At 37.7% G+C, this 19,104-nt stretch overlaps 1 protein-coding gene across 4 annotated transcripts in view; it reads left to right on the forward strand.

Moving 5' to 3' along the window:
• Positions 1–19,104, forward strand: part of cacna2d1a (calcium channel, voltage-dependent, alpha 2/delta subunit 1a) — an 84,572-nt gene that overhangs the window by 14,238 nt on the left and 51,230 nt on the right. For all 4 annotated transcript variants that reach the window (XM_044108186.1, XM_044108183.1, XM_044108184.1 and 1 more), the window contains 2 exons: positions 9,311–9,392; positions 11,039–11,155. In XM_044108186.1, coding sequence (XP_043964121.1) covers positions 11,069–11,155 — 87 coding nt within the window. In that variant the 5' untranslated portion in view covers positions 9,311–9,392; positions 11,039–11,068. The remainder of the gene's footprint in view (positions 1–9,310; positions 9,393–11,038; positions 11,156–19,104) is intronic.

Raw genomic sequence — 19,104 nt, forward strand, 5'->3', positions numbered from 1 at the left:
TCTTTTGTAATTATTATACAAACTGAGATTGCGGTGGCAATTTTGACTCAGTAAATTGCAGGTCTCTGTCCTTATTTATGGTTTACAAGGGGTTGTTTCCTGCTTTCCAGTCAGTTCTGCAACATGATTATATGATCATGGTAATTATGACTCCGAGACATGGACAGATTCTCATTCCTCCTTCTTCTGGACCCGAAACCTGAAAACAGGTAATCTTATTTAAAATATTTAAAATAACCTGTTTGTATATGTTGGACAGAAGGTTTTTCTCATTATCTTCAGAAAATCTGGCCTTGCTTCTTGCCACAAACCCATCCCACAAATGTATTGTTTTTGTCAAAGAATGTTTACAAGCGCACAAAAATACAATTACATTTATTGAGAAACATATTGCCCTCATGATGAGGTATCCTTTGGGTACTCTGACCGTCACATATTAAAAAACAAACCCAGCCTGCTGCTGGGTTCACTTATGAAAGTGAAATATTGTGATTTCCAAAGGTGGATCAGCAAATAATTAAGCAAAGGCTGTGAACACTTTTGTAAATATGATCTCTTGGTTTTAAGTTTTTAATAAATTTGCTAAATACTAAACCCAGTTTTCAAATTGTCATAATGAGGTTTTTGTGTGTAGAATTTAGAGGAAAGAAATAAACTTTAATACAATTTTTGGAATAAGGCTGCAATATAAAAAAGTGGGAAGAGTGAAGCATTGAATAGTTTCCAGATGTACTGCATGTAGGCATTGTAAACCTTTTCTGCTCCACTACAAACGATGTGAGTCAAGAACAAAGTTGATGCATGCTATTTGGTTGTGAATCACAGAACTCAATTTTCTGCATGGAAGAGTACAACATACGTAGTGTTTTATTTATTTATTTATCTTTTTTTTTTGTTTGTTTCAGTTTGGTATAAACGGTGATGAATTAGAACTTGAGTGCTTCATTTCGTAATGAGCCTCAGAAATAGGAAAACTCATGAAACACTGATGTATGTAGTTATACTTAAAAATTATATATAAACACAAGAAAATGGCAAAAATAAATAAATATATTGCCTCCCTTAAGCTACCTTTTGTGTGTGTTTGCTCTTGCTGTGAAGCACACATGCTCTTGGTTGCCTACAAACCCTCCTCATCATTCTGCAGTGGTCTCATAAAATTTCAGCTCAGCTCATTTACAGCTGTTGTTCAGCCAATGTAAGTGCTTTATCAAGCGCTGAGATTACTGTTGTCAAGGCTTCATTTAAACACTGCTTTTCCGCTTATGGATGGGGAGTTGCAATAAAATGTTCTGGCTGGTTTGCTAAGAGGAAAATGAACATTAGAGGCAGAGACATCAGAGTTTGCCATAGAAAATAATGGGACAGAGAGACACTTATAAAGCCTGCAATCATCACTTTATTGACCTCGGTAAATGGGGAAATATCAGTAGTGTTGTTTGAACCTTGTAGGAAACAGGTGATGCATGATGGATAAAACAAAAATAATCTGAATAAGTTATCAATTGTCAACACATTAAGGACCTTTTACTGTTGTAAAAAATGTGCACAAGTCTGATTGTAACTGGAAGCAAGGTCAGATATTCTGAAGATAATGAGGAAAACCTTCTGTCCAACAAACACCAACATGTTGTTTAATTTTCTCTTAACAACAGGACCTGGTTTCAGGTTCGGGATCTGTGGTTATAAATGTGGCCAGAAGAAGGAGGAACAAGAATGTGTCTATGTCTTGGAGTCATGATTAATGTGATCATGTAATCATGTTGCAGAATTGAAACGAAGAAAACTTTCAAACAGATTTACCAGCAGAAGGCAGGCATTTCATAACACAAACAGAATGTTATATGAAATTAAAACAACCCCTCATAAAGCATAAATGAGGATAGAGATCCACAATTTACTGAATTGAAATTGCCATCGCAATATTGGTGTGTATATCACAACTGCATAAGAACCAGACCTGTGCTCCATCTACAATTGATGGATAGCAAAGCATCTCTGGAAGAGCAGGCAGCTGGTTCTTTCTATCCGGTAACTAAATCCAATGTAAGAAAAAATCTAGGAGTAGCGTTCGACTCATTAGGCTTTGACTAGATCAATATCTTGTTCCTGTTTCTTACATTTAAGAAACATTTATAAAATATGAGAACTGGTATGCTCTTTTTCTTTTACCAGTCTGGACATATCAGTTTTATGTCTGTAAGTTATTCAGAATTCAGCAGACAGATTTTTAGTAAGTACTCTTGTGTCACCCCTGTGTTATAGGCTCTATATTGGCTCTTGGGGTTTTTTAGAATTTGTTTTGAAGATTCTGTTCTCACCCACACGGTTCTAAAAGGCCGTGGTCCTGGCTATTTGTGTCAGCTTTTAACCAAACTCTTCAATCTTAAGGTTGTTTTCTCTTCCTTGTACAAGGCCAAAGCCAGGGAGGATTTGATGTTCCAGTTTGTTGCTCCCTAAACTGTTTAAAAGTTTTCTCAGGCAACTTCGTGTTGCTGAATCTGTGGGCATTTTTAGTTGCTTCTCCAAATAATGCTGCTCTTTTCTGGCCTATCAGATTTCGGGGGAAACTTCTATAAAATACATATAAAGAAACAAAGTGGATTTTTGTCCTTTTCAGAACCCCGTCAAGCCCACAACTTATCTGCTGCATCGCTTCTCAGTCAGAGCTCTTATTTGCTATCTCCTCGTGGTTCAATTACATTCCTGCCCACTTCCTCAAACATTTCCTTCTCCTTGTATGTCACTGCTCGAGATCATTTCAGCCTTTTTTTGTCCAAGAACAGACTTGACCCCAAATTACAATGACTATAATATTTTAAACCCAATATTTTGTGATGACTTTATCTTCTCTAGAAGAACTAATGTAGATTAGATTCAGAGTCAAATATTAAGAAGCTGGAATAGCTAGAAAAGCAAAGGTTATTTAATTTTGTATTCCTGTAACTTTGTAATTTGATGTGATGATGGTGTGTGTTTTAAAAGTAGCCATTAACCTTTTTCAACTGCTATAATGCAGTTGTGTTTTCATTTTGTTAACTGATGCAGCCAAATGTCATCACATTCCTGCCCAATTACTTTTTGCATCTGTACTCAAAATCAGTTCTAAGGAGATGTCATTCCTAAAACAACTCAAGAACATTACCATTAACTTGTGGCAGTTCATAATTCCTTCTAACAGCAAAGCCAGCCCAGTATATTGACAGTCGACATCAAAATTGTGCAGTTTTATTTTTAGAACCACATTTAGTCTTAAAAAATAAATACTGCCATCTCCTGCTTCTCAAGCTCTGTATAGCTTTGGCTTATGTATTTTTGACCTTCTTTGCATATTTATATATTTCATATTGGCTCCTCCACCTGCCATGGTTACCTCTGACCCACAGATAACCCCTGACTGTTCTTTAAAACACTTAACACTCTAGTTACTGATAGACTCCGACAAGTGTTGACTTGCATACACAGAACAGCTGGTGGAACAGTCATTATAGTGAACTGGAGGGATTATTTTTCTATTTTAAAGTATTCCTATGTAAAAGTGTTGAATTTGTAGTAAGAGACAACATTTTTATTTTAGAGAGTTTGATTAGTGAGAAGAAGCTCTCATCAATGAGACTGAATTGTTTGTTTTATTATGCTTGCTTGGCCAGCGTGTCATTTAATTTAATGGCATTTAACTCAATAACACATTATTGTACATGTTGAGAATATGGAAAGAACATAATGACGTTTGATATTGAATTTGAGCCTTCACGTCTCTCTTCCTGTTTGTCCAACCTCCAGCCAAGTGTTTCTCTGGCTCTCTAAAGCTAATCAGCTTGAGATGATATCTGCTGTCAAACATAACTTTTGTGAACAATATGCAGCAGTATTGCAGGTGTGCGTGTTTGTGTGTGTGTGTGTGTGTGTCTTATTGCAGAATCAGATCCAAGTGCGAATCATATTAACACCACAAGAAATCATGTAATGGTGATTACAGTGAGTATTCTATGTTTTTAACAGTTTTGCTTAACATTTTTTTTAATAAGTTGAATTTAAACTTGATGAAACTAAAGCCTTGGATTTTATTTTATTTTATTTTTTTTATTTATTTATTTATTTTTTTGTTGTTGTTGTTCCAAAACCTTTACTTCTGAGTTGTGGTATTATTTCCATGTGGTCTCCAAGTAATGTGAGCCCACAAAAATGCTGTGCGATTTGGCTTTGCAATTAAACACGACATTTATGTTAATAAATGCTCATTTAGAGAAAGTTGGTTTAAAGCAATTAAAAATGAACACTTGGTGCCAATGAAAGATGGCAGCAGCAGTGGGCACAATGTGGGGGGGAAAAAACCACTGATATGAATAAAATATAACAGCCATCAACTTTAGAGAAAATAATTAATATGAAAAGCTGCAGTTAAGCAAACAAATGCTTAACCCACTGGTCTAATACTTTAGGCAAGTTGTGACCTATTTAACTTGCAACTGCACAGAAAATCCTGAATCTTTGCACTGTCGTTTGTACAATGTGGTACTAGATATTACTTTTTCTATATTTTGGATCAGAAGGTTGTGTAAATAACCCTGAAAGGTTTCTGAAAGTGGCTGCAATAGACAATTGCATCAATGATCATTAGATAATTTTTTTATGGAGCTCAAAGCTTAATAGATTTTTGCTTTTCCTATTAGAAAACCCCATAAATATATTTTTTTTGTCTCAAATGTATTATGTCCTGTAATGTTTTATGCATAACCACACTTATGCATTTTCTTATTTACGTAGTTATAGCCATTTGGGATTCCAAAAACAAAGTGGTTGTCATAGGTTACTGACCTATGCTAAGTGAAGTCACTGTGAACACTTTAAAAAAACAAAACAAAACAAAATAAACACTGAGTGAATCTTGTTTTTTTCTCAGGATTTAAGACTCAATTTGGAAAGTAAAGTAAGATAGATTGAGCAGTAGGGTCAATGAATGAGCTGCTGGCATGTCTATAGAGTTGTTGTTGGATTTGTTATTGTCGCCATGGAAATGTACAGTGCAAGAAAGTGACTTTTCTTTCTTTTAAATGCTGTGAATAAAAAAAATTAATTTAATTGAACAGATGGTCCTGTTGGCAGAGCTTTTTCCTTGGATAATGGGAGAGGAAATGCTGATGTAGATTTGGCTTTTTGACAGGTCACCTTGGTCGCCATCAGGGGGCAGACAGGCACACGGGACTACTGGGGATTTTTCCGGTTAGCCAATTAGTTAGTTGGCTGGTGGTTCAGCCCATGGAGAAGCTGTCACTCTCACGCAGTATGCGGTTGCCTTCTCTATCTCTTCTCTGCTACATTCAAGCGCTTCACAGATCAACTCACTGAGCTGCAGCGGAGTGGACCCGTAAACGCATGAACAAGAGCTACAGAACCAGCTGACAAAACTCGTCCCATAAAGCCTGGTCTACAAAAACAAACAGCTGCTGCCGTGCTTATTAACAACTCAACAGTCATGAAAGGGAAAAGCCTCCTCTGTCCCTACTAGAGCCTACTCTGAGGAATGAGCTGGCCTTTCCTGAGAGGCCAGCTCTCAGGAAAGGCCTGAGAGCTGGAAATCTCCCTGTGTTTCACACATATTTTGTGTTTTACATCCAGCACAGATGCACAGTGCTGTGGCTCCAGCTTGTCATGAAGGGCTGGCCCAAGGTGGCATAACGGCCTTCAGCGGTTATGATTTAGTGGTTGCTCCAAAAAATTACCACCACTATCACTGTTTAAAAGCAATCACAGACAATTGCTTATTATTGCTGAGAAAATCCATGCTGGGCCACTTTTTCTTCCCAGTGCGTCTCCTGGCTGTCATGATCATAATTGGCAGGTTCTAGTAATTAACAAATGTCTTGGTACATTCCTGCCTCCAAATGGTGTGGTGACATCTGAATCCTCTTCCTTCCAAGAACAACATGATTACTCCAAAAGGTGCTCCAACAACACTTGTCAAATTTGGACACTGTTGAATTTTGTCCGATTTAAGAAGGTATGATTGTGCAATGGTGTCTAATCTTTTCAGTGGTTGAACTATTTACAAGGGAAATTATGTTTTAGAAGTTCCTGGGATAAACTCTAGTAGAATGGGTAAAAATCTAAATATTAAATAACATTTGGCAAAATGGACAAAAGAAGTTGAGGAGAAAAAGGGGCTCAAACTGTCTGTCATAGAAAAAAAATGCCTGCTTTATAAGTGGGTGATATTAATGACTCAGTGAGACAAGTGTGAGAGAACAGAGGCGTACGGTGCCAGCGGGGCTAACACTCAGCTGATTTTCACATGGTTTCTCTCATTTCCAGCCCTGAGGTCGATAGCCGCTGCAGACAAATCACTCTGCATTGCTCAGCCGCCATTATGGTTGTTTCCTTCTGGTGCTTGTCCTTATTCATCCCTTACCTGGCTCTCATTTCCCAAAAGATTAAGGTAGAAAGCCCAAAGGGGCTTAGAATAGACAAAACTTTACATACCAACTTCTCTAAATATTTGTTATAGCTTCTTGGTCTTTCTTTGAAAACTACTTAACTTTAAGAAGCCTTCAGACCAAGACTTTACCTTCAATTTTTCTGTATTCCTTAGAACACAACTAACAACTCTTAACAAATTTGTAAAGAACTCATAGGAAGACTTCTTAGAAGAGAGCTTGTTTGACTTAAGTGCTTTGTAGTACTTTACATAAACTTTCCAAAAAGCTGAATGTTCCACAGATATGTCCGTCTTTAAGAAGTATTTGCACTCCTTGAATCTTTTCACTTTTTGTCATTTATATATATATATATAATGCAAAGATGCATGGTTTTCAGAATGATTTACAAATTAGAATCTGAAAAGGTGCTGTTGTTTTTTTTTTTTGTTTGTTTTTTTCACCACTCTACTGAATATTTCCGTATAAAATCCAGTGCAATCATTTGCCTTCAGAAGTCACCTGAATAGTCAAACGGTGGGAACTCTCTCTAAGTCCAGCTGGTCAGTGAAAGCCTCGGAGGTTGTTGGAGAACAATAGCAGTTAGCATCATGATGGACACAGTGCAACGTAGTGATGGCAGCACCATGCAGTAGAAATGCTTTTGTTCAACTGGTACAGGGAACCTAGAAAAAAATTATGGGAAGTTGGATGAAGCTAAATGCATTTAGAAATATGACTTAAGACTTGAGTGGAGGTTCACTTTCCAGTAGGGCTGCAGCTTTAATTGTTGTCATGGAAATGGCTATGGAAGCTGATCATTGAGCTGAAGTTTTTAATGCAGGTCAGTTAATCGACCTAAAGAAATAGGTATGAGCAAAAACTTAAACTTGAATGTAAGGATTTTAAAAGAATTTTTAATTAAGTCGACAAGTGCATACCAAACTTGGTAAATAATCATTTGTAACCATAACCAACACATTACAATGCCTTTCCCTTTAAACACCAGATGCCCTGTCATCTACCAGGGCATCTGGGTTACAGCTCTCTAAACTCTGAAGTAGGATTCATGCTAAAATAAACTCCAAAATATAGACCTTGAGATCTTGTTTGATTGAAAATATGCTAAGTTGCTTATACCTTTTTTTTTTTATCAACCTCTGGCTATGTGCCCCACTCAGTGAAACATTGGGTGCAGAAGTTTGAAAAGGGGAATGTGCTGACATTAGGTTCATTCTATATTTGCCCTGAGCCACTTGCAGCTGTCTCTTGGCAGGCTAAATATAATGTGTGGCTGCTATGCCACATATTTCCGCTGGTCATATTGCACTGTACTTCTATCTCTTTGGTCTGATAATATGAACAGTGGTCAGATCTAAAAAATGTTGCACAGTTTCATTGACAAAAAATTTACAATGCTGGGGAAGAAGACAATTTGGAGATATTACATTTTAAACTGGAAGACTCGCAAAGATTAGCCATAAAACAGGAGATTGATGGACACATTGTATTCGCATCTGTTTACATGTCAAGACTGTTTCTGCAGAGAAATGTTTGTCAGTTCTTTTTATAAGATCCTAATCACCAGAAAAGTGCTTGTTAAAACAAAATAATGGGCAGGAGCCGGTTCATCGATTTGAAGCATTGAAAAACATGGTTCAAATGTTTTTGAAGTGCTTTAAAACCATCCTGACAAATTACATGAAGACATAAATACCAACCTGTTTAGCTGCACACTGGAAATAATGCACATCAGAAAAGAAAGTTGCATCAAATATTTATTGAATTGAGAGGGGATCGGAAAGCAGCTTTTAGAGCAGACAAGACAGGATATGAGTATTCCACAGTGTTCAATTCATCATCCAAAAATTAAAAATATGTCACAACTGCAGACTTACCCAGACATCGCTGTTAACCTCCAAGACCTCTGACACATTACATTTGGGGTTTTTGTTATCTGCAAGCCGTAATCATCTAAATCCCAAGAAACAAAGACTGAGTCAACAAAAAATATCTATGTAATGAATCTGGCATAATTACATTTTCTAAAGAGTTAAAAAAATTTTAAACTTCCTCATAATACATATTTTTAATATATACCTGTAGTTGTAGCTGCAAAAACCTGGCTTCCAGAAGAAAGCTATTGTCAAAAACCATAAGAAGACTCGTTTTCAATTTGCCACAACTCATGCAAGGGCCCAGGCACAGACATGGAAAATAGTGCCGTGGTCAGTTGAGCACTACTCCAAACAAGTGGAGAGACTCATCATTGTTTTGAAAGCGCTGATCCTGCACACACTTGTACACAAACATGCATAACCAAAACTGAACTGCATGTCGATTACTCTATAAGGAGCTGCTGTGCTGAAAGTCATCTGTTAAGCTACAGTGGAGAAATATGATCCATAGTTGTTTAGAAGTTCTCTTAACTGTTTATACATGTTAATTGAAGCTGGCTTCACACCAAGGTCACATAAAGCTTCTGGTTATGAAATATAGCAAGGGTAAAGATGGATTACACTTGACTCAGGTGTCTCATATGTTCTGATCGTTCTCTAGATTAGGAAGTTACATCCACCCCTTCAAAAAAAAAAAAAAAAACTTATTTGATTTTTTTTTTTTTCTGTTCATCATGGGCAAAATACATTAGCCAGCATGTTAACCCAGAGGCCATGACAGTTTTCAAAACCATGAAAGCCCTTGCTTTAATACACATGGGAACCAGAGCAACTTACAGTTCACACTTGACTAAACATTAATATTTCACGCTTCCCTTCCCTGAGTCTGTATGGATATTTTAGCGAGTTGGTTTACTTGATAATATGATGTGGTAATGTAGGTGGTTTTCCAGCTGAATGAGACAAACAATTTTTTTTTTCTCCGTTCTCCGCTTGCAGCATAAAAGACTGGGTGTTCCAGATTCAAAAAGACTTGATCACATTAACAGACAAAGCCAGTGGGTTGGAGGACCTAATAAAGGTAAGAGGCTTTATTTTCTTTGACATTGTTATTCTATAGTAAATGGAGCCATTAAATTGATTGCTCATCACATCTGGGTCACAGATATGATGAGCACCATCACATCTGTGACCCAGGTTCTAACCCAACTCTGATTATTTGCTAAATTTAGTCTACTTTTCATTGCAAGGTATCCTTAAACTTTTTCACTTTGTTTTGTCACAACCCCAAACTCAAATGTATTTAATTTGGATTTTATCTGATGGCCAAACACAAAACAGTGAATCATTTGTGACGTGGAAGCAAAATGATACGTACTTTATAATAACGTTGCAAACTAATGCCTGAAAAGTGGGTAAGTCAGAAGACTTGTAGTGACCCACAGCTTGGGTAGGAGAATTTAACAGGACATCTGTTGGACATGCAGTCCACAGATTTGCCCAATGTTGCCGATGTTGTTAAAAAAGGATAACAAATAAATTTTGTTTCCTATATCAAAAACACTTTGAGGCACAACTAGCCATATGTTTGATGGAAGGTGAGAAGGAACACATCTAAAGGTTTTTAGAGTGTAGCTGCTGAGGACTGGACTTGAGACATGCCTTTTTCTTTTTTTTTTTTAGATCAAAACATGTTAATGTTTTGTCTTTCAAAGTCCAGATCTAAATCCCAGAAAGCATCAGTAGTAAATCTTAACTTAAGGTACTTTGTCTTACCTGACTGACTGTGTTTGAGCTGTTTTCCAAAGAGGATTACAACCTTCACATTCTAGGTGTACAGCAAGGTGAGGAAAAAAAATTAAAGGCGTATAAAAACTTTTGCAAAGAACTAAGTGATGTCAGCATAGATTGCAAGAAATAAGATTTCTTCAGCTGAAGTTAATTATTGTGTGTGGTTTGTTACTTGGGTTTTATCCTCTAATTAACCCTCTTTGCTTGACCTGATCTGTTGGAAAAGCATCAACAGACTATTTATAGTAACTCTTCCTTATATCTGGGACGACATCATTTCCTTCAGCTTGCACAATATACACACAGATAAGATCACGAACAAAAGCTTTCAAGTGTTAGATAAAATTGCATCTAAACTTCTGTATCACAGAATTCACACAACTATTTTTTTAATCCACAAAGATGGATGCCTCCGAGGATAAAATCAGTCAACTTTGAAGCGTCACAAAAATCAGCAGCGAACATGATTATGTTCATGGAATGACTAAATTAACTGCATGCAAGGATCATGAAGACGAATGCTCGCATATGCCTCATTTCTGTGCTTTTGAATGCAGTAGAATGCCTTCCGGCTGCTAAATAATTGGATGTTTGGCATTTTTATGCCTTATTCTTTTTGCAGGGTCATATTCTACATTCTAGTAAATAGTTTGCTTTAGCTTGACTGTACAATTTTATCAGCATTAAGGTAGCTTTCATTGGGCTTTGGCGATTGACATTAATCAAAGGGAAAAGTCAGCTTAATCAGAATTGTGCTTTTGAATTAAGTGAAGTTTAGGAAAAAACATGACTCAAAATTTCAAAACTGCTACCAAGATCCTGATTTTTACTGTCGCTGGACGAAACTGGGTTTTATTTATTTCTATTTTTATATGTCTTCACTTAATAGAAAGTTAACTCTCTCACCCAGGCATTTCTCTATTGTGATTGTCTTAGATATATCATAAACACCAAAACCACTTCAAAATGGAGTCCAACAATGCGAGAAAGCTGGTGGCAACGGCTGCAGGAAACATAGAGAAGCTGCTGGCTAATCGCTCTGAAGCCCTAAAGGTAAGATTTCCTTTTTTTGCAAACCTATGACATTGAGAGAGCCAAGCTCTCAAGTCTTTGAATCTGTTGTTGGATGTGCGATTTCATTTGTTTGTGCTGTCAAATTTCTCTCTAAGCAGAGAAAATCTGTTTTCTGTTTGCTACCAATGAGAACAAGCACTGGAACTCTTCCACTGCTTCAAGACATTTGTTGATCAAACATAATCACATATTGTGCAGATAGATTAATTTAAGTTGCCACTTAAATTTTTTTTCATATTGTAACAGTTTGTGCTGCTTTGTCTTGTTGTTGCTATCACAGAGGGTTTGTTTCTAATTCCAGCAAATGTTTATTATTGTTGCATCTGTCCTTATGCCAATCCCAGACCACATGGCAGTTTTGGACTATATTTCACTGAACACAACTCAAGAAAAAGACCAAACTTTTTCCAACAAGAATAATTATTGAAAAAGTTTTATGTTTCCTTTATGAGGTTACATCAAGTTTTGTGCTCGTATAAATTCCACAAAACACATTAATCCATCTAATGACATTTTTCTTCTCTTTTTTTTTTTTTTTTTTTTAATAAGTAAACGGCATGTCTTAAACTGTTTACCAGAAGTTTAAACTTAAATGCCATTACAAATATGATTCATCTAATTAATGCTACCACTAAAATTAACTTATAGGCAGATCTATTGACAATCTTTCCCAAATTGAACAAATGTTTCATCAATTTATTCAAACTCTGCTACACTAAACATACCTGTAATCAAATCTTGGAAACTGCTACCATTTTATCTACTGCCCCCAATAAGTTGCGGAGGTAATTTTTAAAGAGTTAATGCACTGAGCAGACTTGCCAGATGCTACAAGGCATCAGCATGATGGCATCATCATTGTGACTTTTGGTTCTGTGTATGTACACTTAGAAAAGGCAGGAGGCTAAATTGATCTGCACAACCTTTCACTGCTCATGAGGTTAACCAGATCAGGCCGACTAAATTAGAGTCTTGGGATGTTCCCAATCTCGATCAATCCAGCTCAGAGTGCCAGAAATATGCAATTAAAATCTGTCGGCCTGTTGCCATGGTCACAGTCCCATCGATTGCAACATCAGTCCCGCCAAGCATCCCAATAACTGCCTAGGGATGAGGGACAATTAGTTGCTGGTGTTGTGTTGCACCTAGAGAGGGAAACACAATCGCGCTGTGATCCCGGGTAGTAAAACTGGGATGTTAAACTAGAGATTTGCTCATTACATTTTATTTGACTCATCAGCTATGCATTTTAGCTATTAAGAAAAGTGAAATAATAAAGTAGGAGATTGCTTGATGGACAGTTCATTAATTTAATTGTTAATTAGCATCAAAGGAAAAATAACAACCATTTATCTGTCTGTCATAAAGTTGATTTCTGTCCTTTTTGAGCCTAGTATCTCCCTTCCTTTTGTTTTAAGAAGAAGGGATTGTGGCTCAACATGAGTGTAATACAGCTTTCTCTCTGAAAGGAATTTATTGATATCTAAGCAAGATGAGTGTAAAATTGTGCCCTCTGTCTCTCCAGACAGTATACTAAAGATAAGAGGTCTACTGCAGACAATTTGTCATTGGGATGTTGGCCTCTTAGTATACCATTCGAAACAAAATTGGATTAACAATTTTGTTTGTTATAGAGATAGAGATCCCATCAAGTAGATAGTTAGACACACAGTTCCATGAGACTAGCAGCAGAAGCAATTCAAATAGTTGGTGAATTACCTGGTGAAACTGCACATCTGCCGAGTTTATATGAAGCACAGCGCTCCTAGGAACTGTCAGTTTTTAGCCAGATTAAAATGCTACAAAGGGCGTCAGAGGAAGATTTTTCACCCAGACCTTTTTGATGAATCAGATTATTTCACCAATATCTTTTGGACTTGATTGCAGTCCCTGAATCCTTACATTTGTGCCAAGATGGTTGCAACTCATACAACATGTTTGGCCATCTGTCCCATTTCTTAAACTTTCTTAATCTTATTCTTATTAAAAATAGTCTTATTTCACGCCACATGCTTTATTTCTTTTTCTTACACACTGCGTGCCTTTTCCTTTAAACTTTCCCTCAATCCTGTTCTGTTGGCTGTATTGCCTGTGACTTTGCGCTGCTTCTCCCATAACTTCAGCCTGACTTTCTGTCACACTTAATCCCAATTTTCCTGTGTTTGTTTTCCCTCCCTTGTTTTTCCTCCATCCACTTCTGTCCTTTCTTGTTTCTTCTCTGGGTTGTGTGAACATGCATGTCAATGTTGTCTTTTTCTCTTTCTCCATTTCAAACTGCTTTACATTTGAAACACTTTGAAGTAGAATGCTTCTATGAGATAGAGGTTATATTTTGGTGGTACAAATTCTTCTAAGTTTAATTTTTTAATTGTGTCACTAAAACTGACAATGGAGTAATTCATATGCAAATTCTATGTAACACTATGTAAATGTATCTTGCCAGTAGGGACACATCATTCAGTGCCATAATTAAATGGTATTTATATATGTATGCACAAGCATATGTACATAAATGCATATGATTGGGAAGGAATAGTTGTATTTGGATATCTTAGTTTCTGTGTGTCCTAGACTCTCTTCCTTTTCAATGGTGTGCCATTACATAAATCTTTCACAGCGCAGCATAGGTGCAATTAATAGTGAATGGACCAGCATCACACAGTCTCGACCAACATACACCTTTTTTTTTAATTACAATTACTCAGCTTTCTTTTTTTATCCTGGCTCATCAAAAAATAGACTCCTTCTGATATTCAGTTCACCTCTAGCTCATCTGGCTCTCTGCTCATCAATTATTGAATGGTTCTTCTTAACCAACAGCCTTTGATGGAGCCGGTAATGTCTCCCTGTGGAATAGGTCATCCTTCCTTCCACAGTGACTCTGGTAGAAATCTCTAAAAATGTTGGCAAGTTATGTTTTTTTTTTTTGTTTTGTTTTTTAATGATTACTGTTGCTATATTTCTGGCTTAGAGACGTCCCAATACATGTTTATTTTCTAGAAATGACACTGTCCTATGGTCAGCCTTCCACACTTAGGATTTTTCTTTTATAGTCTTCTTAAGGTATGCAGATGGCTTATATAAGCTGATTTTATTTTATTTTTATAATTGATGGTTGGACAAAAGGAAAAAAAGAGGAATAACACACATGAAGTGTTTCTGTGTCTGAAAGCAATAACTTGTACTTTGTTCCCGCCTATAGCTTCTTGTTCCTTGGGAGGAAAGTAGCACTTGTTGCAAATTACGCACATCTATTAAATGATCATTAGGAACTTTCACTACCTCTTACCACCTTTTGAAATAGACTGACTCTGTGTGTCTATCTATGCATTGAATTATCCAGTTGACTTTTGGTTCATCTAGCCATCCAATTTGTCTCATCTACTCTTCTTTTTTTTTTGTTTAAGTCTGTCATCTTCTTTCTCCTTACAGTCTGGTATTTTTGCCAGTTCAAGGCCTAATGTCTGTATAACAATTTGTGGAGAACTTGTACTGTTTACTTACAAAATTTAAAAATAAGTGATAAGAACTAGAAAATTGATTCAGTCTCAAAAAGTAACAAATGTTAACATGAAACGGTCTAGGAACCTTTTGATTGGGAAAGAAAAAATTTGACTAAAAAGGACAAGAACCGGTTTCTTTTTTTGGGGGGGGGAATAGAAGCAAAAGACTGCTTCTTTTCAACTGTGCCAAAGAAAAAGACAGACAACTAAAGATGGCGTTGCACCACAGAGCAGACTGTGAAATTTGAATATTGATTGCCCAGTTATTTCAAGCCTTGGATTGCATTAGTAGTTTGGCAGGAGATTTAAAAGGCTTTGGCTGCCCACCAGAGACTGAACCACAATTGCTATCCCTTTATGGAAACAGAAAAACACAGTTTTTCAGCCTCATCTTGCATAGGTTTGAATCCCTCCCGGAGTGATTCTCCATCAAGAGGAAAACCAAATTTGCTTAATTGAGAGTGGGCTGCTGCCACCACGATTGAGAGTGGGTTTAGCTTGACTTATAACTGCCGAGATGAAAGACGGCCTGTGCTACACTGGGACTGCGGATGAATAAAATGTCTCTGGTCTCTGGGAGATTTTGGTCTGCAGAGTGCATGTACCATGGATGCAGTAGGTAACCATGACACCCTAGTTGCTCAGCTACAAAGGGGATCATAAACAGATGCCCCTCTTCCATTGTGAATAATTTTTGCTTTGCTACTTTCTCTGCTATCAAATTTTGTTTCTAACTCTGGGCTAACTAAGTGAGAAAACTCATTCGACTATCCTCATCAGTCTTCTTCATGTATAAAACTCTGAATTGCTTGTTTAGGAGCTTCCGTGCTCATTAACTTGTCTGCAGAGGACGAGAACAACAGTGTAATGGTGGAATAAGGCTTTTTTTTATGTTATGTTGTGTAGTGGTGTGTAATTATGGAGGAGACACTGATCTCTAGTGTCTGCAAGTGTGTTATTAGGCTGCCACTTGATGACATGGTGAGAGTCATTAGCCTCTGCTGTTAGTCTTAATAAACGAGTACAGACTCATGGATTCATAGATCCATTTACAGAGCTGCAACAAAGTATTCTCTCCTTTGAGGGATAACCTTTTGTTGTTTGTTACATGTTTTTGATAACATGATTAAATGCAGAAAGGGATTTTTTTTTTCTCCCCCAAATGGCGTCTTCATTTATTTAAAAAGCATGAACAAATTGTATTAAGTTCTGTTGTTTTGTCCATTGTAATGAGCCACACCCAAGTCTAAGGGAATGGCATGATGCCTACTTGGGAATCTTATCTTTTTCAATATATGCATCAAATCTAAGAGCTGTCATTTTCTACTCTTTAGAGTCATACCAACCAACAAACTTTGCTTCAAGGCACCTTTTTGATATTTATAAATCTGAGGCGCTAGGCTGATTCTGTGAGGCACACTTTCAAATTTAATTATGCTAATCAGATGCTCCCAGTTGTAAAAGCAATATCTTGTGTTGATACTGTGCATGACCTGTAGTTCACGACTTCTACCTCTCTTTCAGCACATTTTGTTCTTGTTGTCTTCAGAAAAGAAAGAAAATCCAAATCACATGTCACACCTCTAAGAAAATTTGAAATCGGTATCGTGGAGAAAAAGCCAAATAAGGTTGTATCTAGTTTGGCTGATTCGAGTTGACTAGCGCTTTACTCAAAATAAAAAGTGTGGAATTACACATCGTTGTAAGTTTGGCAGGCAATTACCAAGCATTTTTCTAGCAACTGGCCCTTGTTTTGTTTGGTAATTTATGGCCCAAGCTTATCTCTTTCACACTATGAAGACATACATCTGGATATTGGTACTAATGTGTGCTTAAGAAATTGAGCTGATTTTGTGACTGTGTGTGCTTCTGGCCACCGGTGACTCATTATTCACCACTTCCTGGAGTGTGTGTGTGTGTGTGTGTATGTGGCTGCTTTTGTCAGTACAGCTGTTGGACTCTGTGTATGGCTCCACTGAACCTGCTTTTTGTTTGTCATCTCTGTTTTCCTACATGATGCTTATCAGACATACAGTACGCGTACAAAGAGGGGAGTGTGTGTTTGATGTCTCCCTTATTAGAGCTCGCTGCCTTGCTCATGCTGCTATTTTCAGTCCCATTTAGCTGCGGAGAAGAACACCTGTGCTTCATCTTGTACAAACAAAATTACACTCATTCATTGTGCTGCTCACTTAATTTCCTTTGAAAATATATTTGATTCCAATGACGGGTGCATCAATAATCGTGGAATATCTGCCACAAATTGATGATTCCCTCACCTGTTGCCATATAAAAAAGCTATTTTTCAAATGTCAAGTTGGTCGCAAAGTTATCTAGAATCTTAGTATCTCGAAATTAGCACAATAAACCGAAGGATAGGAGTGATTATTATTTAATGCATTGTACAGTGGGTATTGATTTTGGTGCACAGGGCTACCATGTAAACATTCCAGCTGGGTGCAGCTGTTTTTGGGTCTCATTTGCAGCCATCTGGCACACAGATAGCATAGCATGGTCTGCTTGCTGAGGAAGGGAGGAGTTATCAAACCAGGGCATGATGACTGATCTCCAAACCAACACCTGTTTCTAACAAGTGGCATTCTGCAAAGCTAGCATGTTTTAATTCTTCTTTCTCTGTGTAAAGGAGCAGTGCTGCTGAATAATTTGTCACCGTGCATGTACTACTGTACAGTTGTTTTCCTTCTGTTTCCATTGTGTGTGCCTTAGTGTGATGTGTGCAAATGTATTTTCCCCCTTTCTTTCTTTTCCCCCCAGCCCCCTCTCAGTACTTCCCTCCCAGCTCCCCATGGGCTGAGCAGGATAGATCTGACTAAAGTGGTGCCAGTCACAACAGCAGATGCTCATGTTTCCTCTGCTGTCCCATGCCTCCCTGCATATCAGTGGGGTGGCAGGTGTGTCTGTGTGTTTGTGTGTATGCGTTCGCTCCTGGCAGGACTACATGCTCTAATCAGGGTGATGGGAGGGTGTGTGTTTTATACAGTACCCGAGTGTGGTACTGTATAAAACAGAATATGAAAATCACAGGAGTTGGAGTGTTTCTACATCAGAAGAACATGTATTGTCCCTGTGATTTTATCTGAAATCATCTTGATTAGCTGAGATGTTTTTTCAAATGTACCCCATTCATCCATTTAGATGTTCCATCTGTTCTGACATGATTGTTCAAATGAGGAAAAAACTCAGATTAGACACATGACTTCCTTCAAAACGTGGCGAAAGTTGCTTTTGATCATTACAAGGAATCAGTTAACCTCTAACAAGATGCTAATTAAGCTCAAACTAATTGGGAACTAGAAAATGGAGTAAATACACAGGAGGGTTTACTCTGGCTCTTTACCTTGGAGTGAGTTCCCACATAGTTTAGCACTCCTGGTCTGGATCCAGGAGGATCCACCAGTGTCCCTAAAACTGTGGAGGCCAATAGCATTGTCTACCATCATCTACACCAATGAATTGCAATTAGTCTGTGCAAGTGCCTGAAATGAGCATACTAAACATGGTGATGTGTGCTGAGATGAGGATCCTGTATCATCTGGTGGGAGCCATAAGTAGACCAGCTGATCCTCCTGATTGAAAGAAGTCAGTTGAGGTGGGCTGGGTCTCTGATCATGAAGACCACCTCCCTTTTCCAATCAACTTCTAAAGATAGATTACAACTTGCTAGATGAGCCATTTATTTTGCTTCTGGGTTGGGAACATGCTGGGGTTTTCCAGAATGGACTGCTGAGGGAGAGGGCAGGTATTTCCCTCCCTGACCTCTTAGCCCTCGTGATCTGATTTCTTTAGATCTAAATCTGGACCTGCTGCCTCCATGACTTGATCTCAGAAGAGCAATAGATGGATTAATGGATGGATCTTGGGCATAAAACTACACAGCATAAAGTGGATCAATAACCACTTGTAACATCGTAATCTCTTAATATGTACTTTCTAGAAAGTTCTGCCTTTGCTGCTAGTTTTAAGATTTTTATCTATTAAGTACTTCCATCATTATTTATATTACACATGTCATTTTAGTTCATATCACTCTCTCGGGTGGAAACTCAGTAAAACACTGGAATGGACATAATGGAGTAGCTAGAAAGTGACAGAAACTAAACCAGCTGCTGGCCTTTGACCTCTGAACCTTTTCATCTGGCGCTCAGTTCCTCATTAATGTGCGTCTGTTTCTGTCAGTGTGTGGGTGCACAAATTAGTGCCCAGGTGTGTGTATGGGTGAACAGGTGCCTGAAATTTGAGATGACAACTGTGAGCTGAGGTTTGTCGACGACGAGGTCAGTGGGTCCTGTGAATATTCTATCTGCAGAGAATTCACTTTGAGTAAAAAAACAATGAATTTATGTTACTAGATGGGTACACCCGAGTGGAGGAGAACATATTCCTGTTCATTCTTTAAAAGTGTCA

Source organism: Gambusia affinis, linkage group LG23 (genome assembly GCF_019740435.1).
Source record: "Gambusia affinis linkage group LG23, SWU_Gaff_1.0, whole genome shotgun sequence".
Classification (NCBI taxonomy): Eukaryota; Metazoa; Chordata; class Actinopteri; order Cyprinodontiformes; family Poeciliidae; genus Gambusia; species Gambusia affinis.